The 16,513-nt window shown below is 41.4% G+C and overlaps 1 protein-coding gene across 1 annotated transcript in view; it reads left to right on the plus strand.

Annotated features, from left to right (window-relative positions):
* Positions 1-16,513, plus strand: part of FBXO16 (F-box protein 16) — a 45,000-nt gene that overhangs the window by 3,935 nt on the left and 24,552 nt on the right. Inside the window, exons 2-3 of the mRNA XM_052645329.1 lie at positions 3,284-3,319; positions 14,024-14,230. Of these exons, the coding sequence (XP_052501289.1) occupies positions 3,284-3,319; positions 14,024-14,230 (243 nt within the window). The remainder of the gene's footprint in view (positions 1-3,283; positions 3,320-14,023; positions 14,231-16,513) is intronic.

The following is a 16,513-nucleotide window of genomic DNA, read 5'->3' on the forward strand; positions in this document are numbered from 1 at the left end:
GACTCTGCTTAGACTTGGTCATTGGCCCTCTAAAGACCCTACCTCCCACCCTGTTTATTTGATTTTATTATCAATGACTGACTTTATTTATTATTTATTTCTTTAAATATTTATTTTCTTTATCTATTTGGCTGCACTGGGTCTTCATTACGGCATTCAGGATCTCTAGATGTGGCGTGTGGAATCTTTTTCGTTGCAGCAAGTGGAATCCAGTTCCCTGACCAGAGATGGAACTCGGGCCCCTACATAGGGAGTTTGGAGTCTTAGCCACTAGACCACCAGGGAAGTCCCCCTGCCACATTCTTGCTGACTCTCCACACCCCTTCAAGTCAGTGCCCCTTTCTTTCTGATGCCTTCTGTTGCCATTGAACACCACAATGGTCCTCCCAACCTCCTTTTGAAAGGAAGTTGTCATCCTGGGACCTAATTGGTTTTTCCCCCCCACTGTCAGGTCAAACCATGGGCAGCAATTCATTGAGAATGTAGGGCTTGAAGTCAGAATAGGGAAGATCAAGGTTGGAGGTCAGAATAGAAAGACCATGGTTCTAGCAGGGTTTCCCAGGCATTAGTGATAAAGAATCTGCCTGTCAATGCAGGAGATGCAAGAGACATGGGTTTGATCCCTGGGTCAGGAAGATTCCCCTAGAGTGGGAAATGGCAACCCAGTCCAGTATTCTTGCCTGGGAAATCCCATGGATAGAGGAGCCTGGCAGACTACAGTCCATGGGGTCTCCAAGAGTCGGACATGACTAAGCAAGCTTGCACTGCATGGCTTTCTAGTGAGGAACCAAGTATATTATTCAGCTGAACATACAGTCTGGAACCAATGATTTTTTTAAAATCTATAAAGGTAACTCTTTGGGCCTCTGCTTATCCTCTCTAAAACAGAAAAATTGAACAAAAAGATCCTAAGATTCCTTTCAGCCCTAAAATTCTATGACATCTGAATCTCTTGTTGTTCAGTCAGCAGGTGTTTTATTGTGAGCCTCCCCTGGAACCTGTGGATCATATAAGGGAAAGTAGCTGTAATCTACCCGGGAAGAGAAAATGAACAGAATCACCTGGCGGGCAATAGCGAATCCTAGAAAGGCCAGGTGGAGCATGGGCTGCAAGTGGAGGAGGAGCTGGGAAGAGTGAGACCACTGGGTGCCAGAGAATTGCTGGTGCCCGAGACTTGGGAGGGGAATTAGATGCTTGATAGGACTTTGTTAGACACAAGGGAAGGGTTCAGGAAATGTGTGAATCCCGACTTTTCTCTCTTTTTTTGGTTATTCTTTATTTTTTCTTGGCTGCACTGAGTCTTCATTGGTGCACGAGGGCTTTCTCTAGTTGCAGCAAGCGGGGGCTACTCTCTAGCTGCAGTACGTGGACTCTAGGACATGCAGGATCAATAGTTGTGGAACACTGGCTTAGCTGCCCTGAGGCATGTGGAGTCTTCCCCGACCAGGAATGGAACCCATATGTCCTGCACTGGCAGGCAGGTTCTTAACCCCTGGACCACCGTGAAAGCCCTGAATCCTTATTTTTCAGTCTTCTGAAAATTCTATAGGTTTTTTTTTTATATATATATATAGGTTCTCTTCTATTTTCTTTTTCTTTGTTTGCTTGTTGTGACCACAACATTGGCCTATGGAACCTTAATTGCCCAACCAGGGATCGAACCCTCGCTTTCTGCAGTGGAAACACAGAGTCTTAACCACTGGACCACCAGGGAACTCCCCTGTTCTATTTTCATCTAGAAATTCTGAGATTATCTGTCACTGTTATTTGAGGGTCCTAGTAGACCGGGGGCAGTTAATTAGGAGGGAGGAGAAAATGGTATTCTTTTTCTTCTTTTCTAAAGTATAAAAAGTGTCTACCTGTGATTGGCATTTTACAGGCCTTTAGGTTGTTGTTGAATCAATTATTTCAGTCTCCATTTCGCCTGCCCTTTGAAAGCAGAATTTGAGAGTCTAAAAAAAGGAAGGAAAACAGATCTGTTGGAAGCATGAAACCAGCTCCTCATCCTCCTCCACAAAAGGGAAGAAATAGGCCTGAGCTAGTTTCTAAATAGGAATGTTCTGACAGTGCGAGAGAATTTAGAAAGTGCCAAGAGGAAGGGAAAAACATGGAGCCCAATTTTGAAAGCCGACAGAGTGCAGGGTGGGCGTGAGAGAGACAGTCACACCTGTTACCTGCTGTCTCTTGCTTCCTGGCTCCAGCTCGCCCTCCTCTGCCAAACCTTCTCACTCGAGTTGTCCCTTCCTCACCCATTCAGACAGATACACAATGACTGAAACTCAGGAAAACACCTCTCCACTAATATGTAAATACACTCACATGGCAGCGATACATCCAAAGGATATTCATTTGTCACAAGCATATTCATTCCTTCCAGCAAGCTTGAGCACCTGTAATATGCCACGTACAGCACTCTGCAGTGGAGAAGTCAAGGTGAATAAGACATAATTTCTGTCCTCAATGGTATATAATAACAAACCTATACAGATAAACACTGAGCTATAAGCCCAGAGGCGCACATATGCAAACATATATGTAATGTACACCCACTGATATGTGAACTCAAGAAATAGAAAAACAGAGTTGCTCACTCATAAATTTCACAAGTTCCAATACTAGTAATGCTGAAATATTTGGAGGGAGGTTCTCCGTTTTCCTATTTTTCCTTTGTCAGTTTTGTCATCGCCTTTCAAATTCCAAAAATGATTCTACTTTATAGTTCCTTTCTTTTCTTATTTCTTGCCTTTAAAAAACTCTTCCTTCTCAAAGATGAATTGATTCAGATGGAGAAACTGAGAAAAAAGAAAGTTTGCCCAAGTTATAAATAAAGTTACCCTTTCAGGTACAAAACCTCTCTCTTTATACTCAGTTGATAAAATGGAAAAGACTGGCAATATTTAGTGATTGATCCTTTAATGATGTCTTTTTAAAAATTTTATTTATTTTTGACTGTGCTGGGTTTTCATTGCTGTGCACAGGCTTGCTTTGGTTTTGGCAAGCAGGGGCCACTCTCTGGCTGCAGTGAGCAGGCTTCTCATTACGGTGGCTTCTCTTGTTGGGGAGCAGGGGCTCCAGGGCAGGCAGGCTTCAGTACTTGTAGCACTTGTGCTTAGTTGCACCGAGGGGTGTGGAATCCTTTGAAACCAGGGATTGAGCCCATGTCCCCTGCATTGGCAGGCAGATTCTTAACCACTGGACCACCAGGGAAGTCCTAATGATGTCTTTTTAATGGGTATTTTGAACCCTGAAATATGAAATCATTACATTTTTTTTTTAATTGTAGGTATTTGAAGAAAGAAGAGCTCTGCTTGGAAAATGGGTAACTATTTAAAGTATACTTGATTCTAAGTCAGAAAGAGAAAGACAAACACCATATGAATATCACTTATATGTGGAATCTAAACTGTGGCACCAATGAACCTACCCTCAAAACAGAAACAGACTCACAGACGTAGAGATCAGACTTGTGGTTGCCAAGTGGGAGGAGAGGAGGGAGCGGGGTGGACTGGGGGTTTGGGGTTGGTAGATGCAAGCTATTACATTTAGAATGGCTAAGCAACAAGGTCCTACTGTATAGCACAGGGAACTATATCTACTATCTTGGAATAAGCCATAATGAAAAAGAACATTAACAAAGGAATGTATATAAATCTATGTATCTGTATATCCATATCTAAGTTACTTTCACACTTCCTCAAAGGAAACACAGTCTCAATGGCCATTGTCCATGATCAAAGTACAGTAAGTCCACGATGTATGAATGAGTTCCGGTCCAAAAGTGAATTCATAGGTCCAATTTCATCATAAATCCAACAAAGTTAGCCTTGGTCCCCAACTAACACAAGTGGCTACATCCTGCTATTTGTAAGCTTGCAGACATCCTGGGCTTGAAATTAAAAACCTGTTCTACTGTACTCTACACAGTACTGAAAAGTACACAAAAGCACAGCCACTTGTAGAGGATGGACACACATGACCGAGCACGCCAGACATGTGAACTAATGTGATTGGACATGCGAACACACATTCGCATCTTTGAAAGTTCAAAACTCAAATGTTTATATGAGGGGGCTTACTCTATCCATCTCTAGCCAATGTGTATTACTCATCAAGTTCCTCTACAGTCTCATTGAGAGTCTCTTCCACCCAAGAGACCTGGAAACATGGTCATACAAAAACGTGTACACTAACGTTCATAGTAGCGTTATTCATAATCGTCAAAAATGTAAACACCCAAATGTCCACTTGGTGAAAAATGGATAAACAAGATGGGGTCTATCCAAACAATGGAATAGTATTCAGCCTTAAAATGAAAGGCAGTTCTGTTTCAAGGTAGTCACATGAATGAACTTTGAAGACATTGTGCTATGTGAAATAAACCAGACACAAAAGGACCAATATTGTTGATTCTGCTTTTATGAAGTTCTTAGAATAGGCAAATTCACAGAGAAAGAAAGTAAAACAGAGGTTACGAAGAAGGGACGTTATATAACGGGTAGAGTTTCAGCTTGAGTTTTAAAAACGGTTCTTCAGACGGATGGCGGGGATGTTGTACAACAATGTGTGTGCTTCATGTCACTGAACTGTACACTTAAAAATGGTTAAAATGATAAATTTTGTAGCATATAAATTTTGCCATAAATTTTAAAAAGCAAGGGCAAGAAAAAAGAATGAAGTACTGATATATGCTACAACATAGATAAACTTTGAACTTAGTGTGCTGAGTGAAAGAAACCAGACACCGAAGCCACCTAGTATATGATTCCATTTATATGAAATATTCAAAATAGACAAATCCATACAGACAGAAAATAGATGAGTGGTTTTTAGGGGCCAGGGAGCAGGGGAGGAGTGACTGACTGTAATGGGTATGCAATTTATTTCGGGGGTAATGAAAACGTTCTGAAATTAGACAGTAGTGATGGCTTTACAGCCTTGCGAATATACTAAAATGCTGGGTGGTGTGGTGTATGAATTGTACCTTAATTTTAAAAAAACAAATCAGGATCCCTTTAAAAAAATTATACTTGGATTTCTTTAACTCTAGGTGTATATAATGAACTTGAAATAGTCCATCTTTAAAGCGTACAGTCAAAGCCTTCTTTCCTTTGAAGGGAGCATCTTTGCCCCAGAATATGGCAGTAGACAGAATATCCTACCCTGTGAGTTACTGAGATTCATTTTCCCGTATGTCTTAGTCCATCCCAGGTGCTATAACAAAACACTGGTGGGGGTGGGTGCTTATAAAGAGCAGAAGATTTATTTCTTATAGTTCTAGAGGCTGGAAAGTCCCAGATCAAGGTGCTAGCAAACTCAGTGTCTGGTGGGAACCTGCTTTCTGGCTCAGAGACTCTCCGTGTGTCTTCACATGACAAAAGGGCTAACAGGTCCCTCTGTAGTCTCTTTAATAAAGGACACTAAACCCATTCATGAGGGCTTCCCTAGTGGCTCAGTGGTAAAGAATCTGCCTGCCAATCAGGAAATGCTGGTTCGCTCTCTGGGTCAGGAAGAGCCCCTGGAGTAGGAAGTGGCAGCCCACTCCAGTATTTTGCCTGGGAAATCCCATCGACAGAGGAGCCTGGCGGGCTACAGGCCACGGGGTCGCAAAGGGCCGGACACAACTGAGCGACTGAGCATGGATGCTCCCAGTCCCATGTATGAATGCTCTCCCTCATGACCTAATCCTCGCAAAGGCCCCACCCACCTCCCTGTGTCATTACCATAGGGTTAGGGTTTCAATTTAGGAATAAACATTCAATCCATCCCACTAAAACTAAGATAAAGCATTGTATCTTACTGTTCTTGTCTGTCTGATTTAGTCACCACTTCTTTTCTGTGCTGGTCTACAGGCTCCAGTCTAAGGAGATTTACTAACCTAAAAAAAAAAAAAGTCACGTACACAGTGTTTCTGGAAGACTTTACATATCCCCTGGAGAAGGAAATGGCAACCCATCCCAGTATTCTTGCCTGGAAAACCCCATGGACAGAGGAGCCTGGCAGGTTATAGTCCGTGGGGTCACAAAGAGTTGGACACAACTGGTTGACTTCACTTTACTTTTACTTTTACAAGAAAAAGGGCAATATTGATTTCCTTCAGACAGGAAAACTGTCTAAAGGGTGGAAGAGACTCTTAACCTGGAGAGCCGTTTGTGTCTTTTGAATTTTTAATCTTGTTAATGTTTTTAATCATGTGAAGGTAATACCTATTCAAAATAATAATAAAATTTTATAAAATAAATTCACTAAAAATGGCAAAATGAAAAATACCCAAAATTTAAAATCTAGCTAAGTTTTTCTCATATTGTATTTGTGTTTTTAAACTAACTTTGTTACCAACAACTTAAAAAAGAGACTTATAAAAAAGCAAATAGATAAAGTAAAAAGAGACATATTTAAAATGATTATATTTGCATTTTCATTCTACTTACTATGAGTGGAAATCCCTAAATTAATATAACTAGGGCTAATGTTCAGGCAGAATTCATTGGTATGGCTGACTAGCCTCTGTCTATTTTGATTGGTTGGTAGCATTGCCAGTTGTTAAACATTTTTAATATCATCCTGGATAAAATTCAAGGTCTTCAAACTTTTTAGAAGATCTTGTTAATTCTTTTCTTTTACCATAACTAATAGAAGCATATATTTGCAAAGGTCACTGATATTTGCAAAGATGATTAATTCTCTCTCTACTCCAATCAGCCAAACTACAGGGTCAGGCATGGTTTTACCATGCTCCTAGTTGTACATTGCTTGATGCTATCAGGAATTTAATAAATATTTTCTAAATGAATAAATGATACTCACTGGTTTTTCTCTTTTGCCCAACAACAAATTTGTTCCATAAATTCGCTACACCATATGGTAATCTTTATACCTCCATGAAAGCCACATGGATTAAGTTTGAAGGGGATATTTTCAGTTTATTTTTATTCAGTTTTCTCTCTCCATTTTAGGTTTTAGGCTTTTTTGGTCTGTGTGTTTTATGAACAACATAACAGATTGATAGCATAAGGAATGCATTTTCAATAAAGAGGAAAGGAGAGAAGGATACAGGTTTTTTTAAATTTATTTTATGGCTTTATTTATGGCTCTGCTGGGTCTTCCTCGCTGCACAGGCTTTTCTCTAGTTGTGGTGTGCAAGCTTCTCATGGCCATGGCTTCTCTTGTTGCAGAGACTGGGCTCTAGAGCCTTCTCGTTTAAGTTGTGGCATGTGGGATCAACACAGGCTCAGTAGTTGTGGCACACGGGCTTAGTTGCTCCGCTGCATGTAGATCTTCCCAGATCAGGGATCAAACCCATGTCACCTGCGTTGGCAGGCAGACTCTTTACCACTGAGCCACCAGGGAAGCCTGAGGATACTGATTTTTAAACTTAGCATTACTTGGGATTTTCATTGTAGGACTCAAGTATTGGCTTTAAAGCTCAATCTCATATTAGAAGTCAAGTCACTTTTTAAAACAACCTGGATAGTAAGGGGCAAGATGTGCTGTGAAACCTATTCAATGATAGACAGTCCAAAAAGTATTTTATATTTAGCCATGTGTGCATGCTCAGTCGTGTCTGACTCTTTTGCGACCCCATGAACTGTAGCCCACCAAGTTCCTCTGTCCATGGGATTTTCCAAGCAAGCATATTGGAGTGGGTTGCCATTTCCTTCTCCAGGGGATCTTCTCAACCCGGGGATCAAACCCAGGTCTCCCACATTGCAGACAGATTCTTTACCAGCTGAGCCACCAGGGAAGCCCAAGATATTATAACCAAAAAGCAAAAGCTAACAAGCCTCTTCCTTCATCTTGACCTCACTGCCTGAGAACTTTCCTTCCCTTGCCATTTGGTGTGAGATGAGTGGCGCTGATGCCCTAGCAATGGTCCTCACATCTTGAAAGTGCAGCAAGAATCCTTGTAACAACTACTCTGAAAATGGGATTTTCACAATATTATTGTCAAGAAATCCCTGTACAAAGGCATTAAAAGTAACTATAAAATATAATTATGATATGATGTAAGATAGTATTGTTGCTGTTTAGTCACTAAAACCCCGTGGACTATAAGCCCATCAGGCTCCTCTGTCCATGTGATTTCCCAGGCAAGAATACTGGAGCCCATTGCCATTTCCTTCTTCAAGGGATCTTCTTGACCCAGGCATTGACCCTCTGTCTCCTGCTTGGCAGGCGTATTCTTTTCCACCGAGTCACCAGTGATGGCCATATAAGATAGTATAGCATAAAATAATATAGCACAATGTCATATATTAATTATATATGATATTAATATTAAAAAGGAACTAACTGTAAGATGAGGTATCATACATGGTACCAGGATAAGAAAATGGTCCTAGCTGCTCCCCTGTCTCACGCATTAGATCCCTGGCTATGATGTCATGGCTCTTTTTTCTTGAAGAGCTGAAGCAAGAGATGTGGGATAGATATATATATATACTACTATATATAAAATAGATTTGAAAAAAAAAAAAAGCCAAGAACCTAGTGTATAGCTCAAGGAACTATATCCAATATCTTATAATATCCTACAGTGGAAAAGAATCTAAAACAATATATGTGTGTGTGTGTGTGCATATATATATATCTGAATCACTGAATTATATACCTGAAACATTGTAAATTAACAATCCTTCAATTTAGAAATTTTTTAAAAAAAGAGAAAGATACTGGGCAATTACCAAATTCATGTACAGTTAATTCTTCCACGGATTATCTACTTTTTGGATTATTCCCAGCACCTTTTAAATTCCAAGGGGATTTTCCCCAGCTGTTAAGCATTCTTCTCAGTCATCTACTCACCTTCAACTGGTAGAAGTTCAAGGAATGCAAATTCATTTTCTATTAGCCTAAATAAACACAATTAGAAAGGAGAAACCCCCGAGGCAAAGAACACCTATCAAAGCCAAATATAAATTATCTTTGACTGTTATAATCAGGGAAATAAATGAGAAACCAATGTAATTATCTTTTTAATCTCTAGAGGGAAAGGTTTGAATGTTTTCTTTTATAGATTTCTTCAGCACTTTATAATCCTAATTTTCTTTTATATTCATTCTAAATCACTGTTCTTCAATCTGAGCCTGTTCTCTTCTTGTGGGCATCTGTGAAAATAATTGAGCTGAACTCAATCCTTCCAAATGTGCTTCCTGTCCTTGTTAATGTACAAACATGGTAACTTTATGCTTTGCAATTTAATTATTTGCATATCTAGTGATTTACCCCTCATGCTTATTATTTTTAACATCGCTATGATATTTTGTAACAGGGGTCCCCAACCTCTGGACCACAGACCCGTTGGTACCTCCCATCAGATCAGCAGTGGCATTGCATTAGAAATAAAGTGCACAATAAATGTAATGCTATGGTTTTTCCAGTAGTCATGTATGGATGTGAGAGTTGAACCATAAAGAAGGCTGAGCAATGAAGTATTGATGCTTTTGAACTGTGGTGTTGGAGAAGACTCTTGAGAATCCCTTGGACTGCAAGGAGATCAAACCAGTCAGTCCTAAAGGAAGTCAGTCCTGAATATTCATTGGAAGGACTGATGCTGAAGCTGAAACTCCAATACTTGGGCCACCTGATGCGAAGAACTGACTCGTTTGAAAACACCCTGATGCTGGGAAAGACTGAAAGCAGGAGGAGAAGGGGACGACAGAGGACCACATGGTAGGAAAACATCACTGACTCAGGACATGAGTTTGAGCCAGCTCCAGGAGATGGCAAAGGGCAGGGAAGTCTGGCATTCTGCAGCCCATGGAGTTGCAGAGTCGGACATGACTGAGCACCTGAACTACAACAAAATGTAATGCGCTTGAATCACCCCGCAGCCATCCCTCTCTGCCTGTTCCCCCAGTCCGTGGAAAAATTCTCTTCTATGAAACTGGTCCCTGGTGCCAAAAAGGTTGGGGACCACTGTTTATAATATTAACTACCATGACTACAATGAGTCATACACTCTATTAAGAATTTTGTACATATTTTCATTTATTTAATCTTCCCAGTAACTCTAAATTTAGATATAATTATTCTCAATGTATAAATGAAGCAATTAAGAGGTTCTTAGTGAGAATCTGAATGGCCTCATTCCCAAAGCCCCCATGCATCCTTAATGCCATATTTTCTCTTATCATGTTGCTCAGCTGATCCACTATTGTGAGGCATTTGGGGTTATTTCTGATTTACTCTAGTGCTAATTATATCCCATAAAATTTTTTCGTAACCCTAATCATCCTGGGTCCCCACGTAGCTCAGTTTCTACAGAGTAGCACGTAGCACTGCCCAAAGTAATTTTAAAGATGAATACCAATTTTCATGTTGTCTCTCAAAGAGAAATCACAGGGGATCCAATTCAGAGCTCATAACACTACTTACCAGACCCCCTTTCTTCATTCCCCAGTTCTCTCACACTGTAAAACTGCTGGAAAGGCAGTTCCAGTCTGAACCACCACAAGCTGCCTACAAGCCAAGACCCTGCAGCCCTCCTGTCTCCATGTGCCCCCCACTGACTCCTTGTTTTAGAGATCACCGCAGCATCGTGGGCTGGCCCTTCCCCTGGCCCTCACCACTCTGGTCTGGCTTCTCTGTCATTCTAATAACCCATCCCCAAAGGAAAGAAGTCTCATTTTATGTTAGTTGGAAATATGGACTGTGCAGAAACAGGCCGAGGGGAAATCTGGGAACATTCATACATGAATACATTTTATTCACTTACTTATAAGTTAAGGTTTCTGATGTTGTGTTTTTTTGTTTTCTTTTTAGAGTCCCCTCTCCCCCTTGAATGATAGTGTCCAAAGTGAGATTCATGAGCACTGAACAGATCTGTTAACAGCGAACAGTTTTTGTTTTATTTAAAATTCTTTGGTTTGGCTGCACTGGGTCTTTGCTGCTGTGTGTGGGCTTTCTCTAGCTGTGGCGTGTGGGAGCTTAGTTCCCCGAGCAGGTATCAACCCTAGCCCCTTGCACTGGAAGGCAGATCCTTTTTATTGATTTGTTCATGGCTGAGCTGGTCTTTGCTGCTGTGTGCGGGCTTTCTCTAGTTGTGGCATGTGGGAGCTTAATTCCCCGAGCAGGTGTCAACCCTAGCCCCTTGCACTGGAAGGCAGATCCTTTTTATTGATTTGTTCATGGCTGAGGTGGTCTTCGCTGCTGTGTGCGGGCTTTCTCTGGTTGCCGTGAGCATGGGACCACCCCTCTCTCCTTGCAGTACGCGGTCTTCCTGCTTCAGTGGCTTCTCTTGTTCAGAGCACAGGCTCTAGGTTGCTTGGGCTTCAGTCGCTGTGGCGTGTGTGCTCAGCAGTTGTGATCCTCAGGCTTACTTGCCCTGCACCACGTGGAATCATCCCAGACCAGGGATGGAACCCATGTCCCCTGCACTGGCAGATTCTTAACCACTGGACTACCAAGGAAGCCCCACAGTGAATGGTTTTAATCAAGAGGTACTCCAACTAATTTAAAAAAATAGATCCTATAATTATAAAGAAGTTGACTTGTCATAGGGCGTGTCAAAAATACATTTTTACTTTATATGCCTTTTTAGGTGGTCAATGTATTTTATGATTACAACTAAAGTATTATAAAATTCTAATTACTTTATAATCACTAGCGAATATCATATAAAATACAAGTAGCCCCAAACGTCCCTGTTTTCTCTTCTCTAATGGACTAAAGAAGAAAAACAGAGATTTAGACTCTGATAACAGCTCCTTCAGCTGGTAGCTGTTCCCATAAGAACCCTTCTTTTGATTTTGGCCAGCTCTCACATTCTCATCTTTGATCAGTCACTAATCTTGGGGATGGCTTGGGGTCATCACTGGGGAAAATTGTGAAGTAACCCTAGCATTTGTTTGGCATGCCCCAGATTGCTTTGGCATGTACTTCCTGTCTTTGGCATTCTTTTATTTTTTCCAGGTCCTGCTATCAACTTTTCCTCTCCAATCATATCAATCATTTGCATATTAGTAGGACTTTAACTGGGGCTTCCCAGGTGGTGCTAGTGGTAAAGAATCCGCCTTCCAATGCAGGAGACCCAGAAGATGCAGGTTCGATCCCTGGGTTGGGAAGATCCCTTGGAATAGGAAATGGCACCCCATCCCAGTATTCTTGCCTGGAAAATTCCATGGACAGAGGACCCCAGCTGGCTCAGGAAAGACTCAGACAAGAGAGAGTGACTGAGAACACACACACACACACACACACACACACACACACACAGGACTTTAACCCTATATACTCCCCCTTCTCAGAGATATTTGCTCGTATTGCCTTATCTCTAATTGTGAATGCAAAGGTTTGTTTCTGGTCCTGGAGTTTTAATCACTAATGAGCTGATATAGAAACTGTTGGGGGAGACTGACTGCCCAAGTGTCTTCTCTTAAGGTTGTACTGGTTTAAGATGCTTTGGCTTAGCAACGTTTTGGCTTTACAGTGATGCAAAAGTGATAGACGTTCAGTGGTAAACATATTTAAAATTTTGTTTTCGGGTTTTTTGGGAGGGGTGGCTAGCCATGTGCAGTAGGATACTGTCTTATGGTGCTGGGCAGCCAATGAGCCACAGCTCCCAGTCAGCCACTCGGTCACAAGAGTACAAGCCAAATACACTTAAAATCATCAGTACCCAGACAGCCATCCTGGTTTTCACGTTCAGTGTGCTTGCGTACATGCTAAGTTGCATCAGTCGTGTCTGACTCTGTGCAACCCCATGGACTGTAGCCCACCAGGCTCCTCTGTCCATGGAAATCTCCAGGCAAGAATACTGGAGTAGGTTGACATTCCCTTCTCCAGGTGTCAGTTCAGTTCAGTTCAGTCGCTCAGTCATGTCCGACTCTTTGTGACCCCATGAATCGCAGAACGCCAGGCCTCCCTGTCCATCACCATCTCCCGGAGTTCACTCAGACTCACGTCCATCGAGTCAGTGATGCCATCCAGCCATCTCATCCTCTGTCATCCCCTTCTCCTCCTGCCCCCAATCCCTCCCAGCGTCAGAGTCTTTTCCAGTGAGTCAACTCTTCACATGAGGTGGCCAAAGTACTGGAGTTTCAGCTTTAGCATCATTCCTTCCAAAGAAATCCCAGGGCTGATGTCCTTTAGGATGGACTGGTTGGGTCTCCTTGCAGTCCAAGGGACTCTCAAGAGTCTTCTCCAACACCACAGTTCAAAAGCATCAGTTCTTCAGCGCTCAGCTTTCTTCACAGTCCAACTCTCACATCCATAGATGACCACTGGAAAAACCAGGTGTAGTAGTTAATAAATTACATGAACTAGTCAACACTTTATTATAAAATAGGCTTTGTGGTAGATGATTTTGCCCAACTGTAGGTTCATGTGAGGGCTTTCCTGGTGACTCAGTGATAAAGAATACCCCTGTCAATGCAGGAGACTCAGGTTTGATCCCTGGGTCAGGAAGATCCCATGGAGGAGGGCATGGCAACCCACTCCAGTATTCTTGCCTGGAGAATTCCATGGAGACAGGAGTCTGGTGGGCAACAGTTCATAGGGTCGCAAAACAGTTGAATATGACTGAGCAGCTTAACAACAGCAACAAGCAGCAAGGTTCATGTAAGTGTTCTGAGCACATTAAGGTAGACTGGGCTAAGCTAGGATGTTCGGTAGGTTAAGTGTATTACATGCGTTTTTAATTTATGATATGTTCAACTTATGATGGATTAATTGGGATATAGCCCCATCAGAAGTTAAAGAAGAGCTATATTTTACAAGTCTATATATATTCTCAGTTTATGACTATGACCAGCTCCGAAATTCTTCTATAACTCCAAGTTTTGAGGTCAAGTGCACGTCTATGTCCACACCAGCCTTGCTTGAGCTCACACACACATGTGAGAAAGAACAGGTAGGTGGCAAAACGTGGGGTATACTTGTTAGGGAAAGAAATGCATGCAATTCGTTAGGAATAAGTTACTAAACTCACTTTCTATGCAGTTCTTTATCTCTTTCATAATGTGTCTCTGGTGTCAGACTAAACCTGGAGCTTTTTTTTTGTTCTGCTTTGCTCTTTTTTTTCCAGTTTGACAAATGGACGGACACTCAGAGGAGAAGAATCCTGACAAGCCTGTTAGAACGCTGCTCCCTGTCACAGCAAAAGTTCTGCTGTCGAAAGCTTCAGGAGAAAATTCCAGCAGAAGCTCTGGATTTTACTACTAAGCTCCCAAGGGTGTTATCTTTATATATCTTTTCTTTCCTGGACCCCCGAAGCCTTTGTCGTTGTGCACAGGTACAGATAGCCTAGAAAACACTGAAACTTGAGGGAAAAAAAGAAAGCACGTATACAAAACCAAGCACTGACAAGACGCTCACTACGTTCAGTTTGTGCAGTTTGAATTAGCCCCCATCTCTTTGTGTCTGGCAGTGCATTTAGTGCTCAAAGGGGAGAAAAAGTAAGCCATCACTAAGTGTCTGTAAGACAGTATTAGCCAGTTGGGGAAATGTATACACTTGTATATAATGGTTCATCAGCAGAGGACCATAGTACAACCTTAAAGTGTAGCGTGCAGGCCATTCATAAATAGAAAAGCGCGACATAAGGTGCTAATGTGATAAATACGAAAGCTTGTGAGACTGAAGGAGTTCAGAGTGGGCAGATACGCTCACAGGTTGAAAAAGCATCTGACCATTATTTTCTTACAAGTAATTCCGTGGTGTATTCAAGTATATTTTTTAAGATATAAAATTGATAGTCATTTTGTTGATTTCTTTTCATAGTCTAGGAAGACCAGAAGTTATCTGTTACTGTGCATTCACATGGTAATTTTAGTTCTTAAAATTAATAAAATGAAAAAAAATTTTAATGAATGAAGTAAGATAGATGACTTATTTAATAATTGGTGTTAGGACAATCAGGCAAATTAGCTGGAAAAAAATTATAGAAGGGTAAAAGATTGATATGAAATTATAGGAAACCATTTCGTACTCAAAAGAGGGAATTCCCTGATGGTCCATTGGTTAAGTCTCTGCTCTTTCACTGCTGAGGGCAGAAGTTCAATCCCTGTTTGGGGAACTAAGATCCTGTAAGCCACCAGGCATGACTAAAGCGGAAAAAAATGTAATTAAAGGAAACCTAGGGAAAGAAGCGGAGAAGGCAATGGCACCCCACTCCAGTACTCTTGCCTGGCAAATCCCACAGACGGAGGAGCCTGGTAGGCTGCGGTCCATGGGGTCGCTAAGAGTCGGACACGACTGAACGACTTCACTTTCACTTTTCACTTTCATGCATTGGAAAAGGAAATGGCAGCCCACTCCAGTATTCTTGCCTGGAGAATCCCAGGGACAGGGGAGCCTGGTGGGCTGCTATCTATGGGGTTGCACAGAGTCAGACACGACTGAAGCGACTTAGCAGCAGCAGCAGGGAAGGAAGCCTTTGTGAGTAACCCATAATATTCAGAGCCTCAAAAGAAAATGTAAAACTTAAAATCTTGCTTTATTTATTTTATATATTTTGTATATATATTATATATGCTTTATAAATAGAGAAAGCAAGATGTTAAGTTGTGATTATGAAAATTAAAATTTTCTCCATAGAGAAGAAAACTGTAAATAAATAGAAACAGTAAACAGGAGGGAATTCCCTGGCAGTGGTTAGGATTCAGTGCTTTCACTGATGAGGGCTCAGGTTCAACCCCTGGCCGGGAGACTAAGAACCCACAAGCTGCTGCAGTTTGGCCAAAAAAAAAAATTTAAGATAAACAGGGGAAAAAACATATTGCCAGCAAAGGGGTAATTTTCTTATTTTTTAAAGAATGACTATAAATCTACATTAAGAAGAAAAAGAAATGAAAGCCTAGCAGAAAAATGCACAAAGGAAGTGAACACATAGTTCACAAAATGAAAAGCAGATCTTTCTAAAATAGGTAAAATGCTTAGCCTCGTTTTCATGCCATCTTTTGTGACTCGGAGGGATTGAGTTTCTTTTTTTCTTCTTTTAGTTTCTCTTTTAATGATAATATTTTATATTGTTGGGGGTGTGGGGAAACAAGCACCTTCATATGTTGTTGGAAGATAAATTGATGCAAACACCAAGGAGAGCAATTTGGTAGTGTTCAGTTTTTAAATAAAGATTCCTGGGCATTCCCTGGCGATCCAGTGGTTGGGACTCTGTGCTTTCACTACCAAGGGTGTGAGTTTGATCCCTAGTCTGGGAACTGAGATCCTGCACGCCATGCTGCTGCTGCTGCTGCTGCTGCTGCGTCGCTTCAGTCGTGTCCGACTCTGTGCGACCCCATAGACGGCAGCCCACCAGGCTCTTCCGTCCATGGGATTTTCCAGGCAAGAGTACTGGAGTGGATTGCCATTGCCTTCTCCAGCATACCATGAGACATGGCTAAAAACTTTAAAAAAAAATTTAATTAAAAAAAAATAAGATTACCTTGGCCAGTAGTTCCACTTCTTGGAATTTGTCAGATGCCTGTACTTGAACACATGCAAAATTTATGTCTATATGAGAATACTGCATCATTGTTTGTAGTAGCAAAAGGTTGGGAACAATGGAAATGTCTGCTAA

The sequence above is a fragment of the Budorcas taxicolor genome, chromosome 8 (genome assembly GCF_023091745.1).
Source record: "Budorcas taxicolor isolate Tak-1 chromosome 8, Takin1.1, whole genome shotgun sequence".
In the NCBI taxonomy this organism is placed as follows: Eukaryota; Metazoa; Chordata; class Mammalia; order Artiodactyla; family Bovidae; genus Budorcas; species Budorcas taxicolor.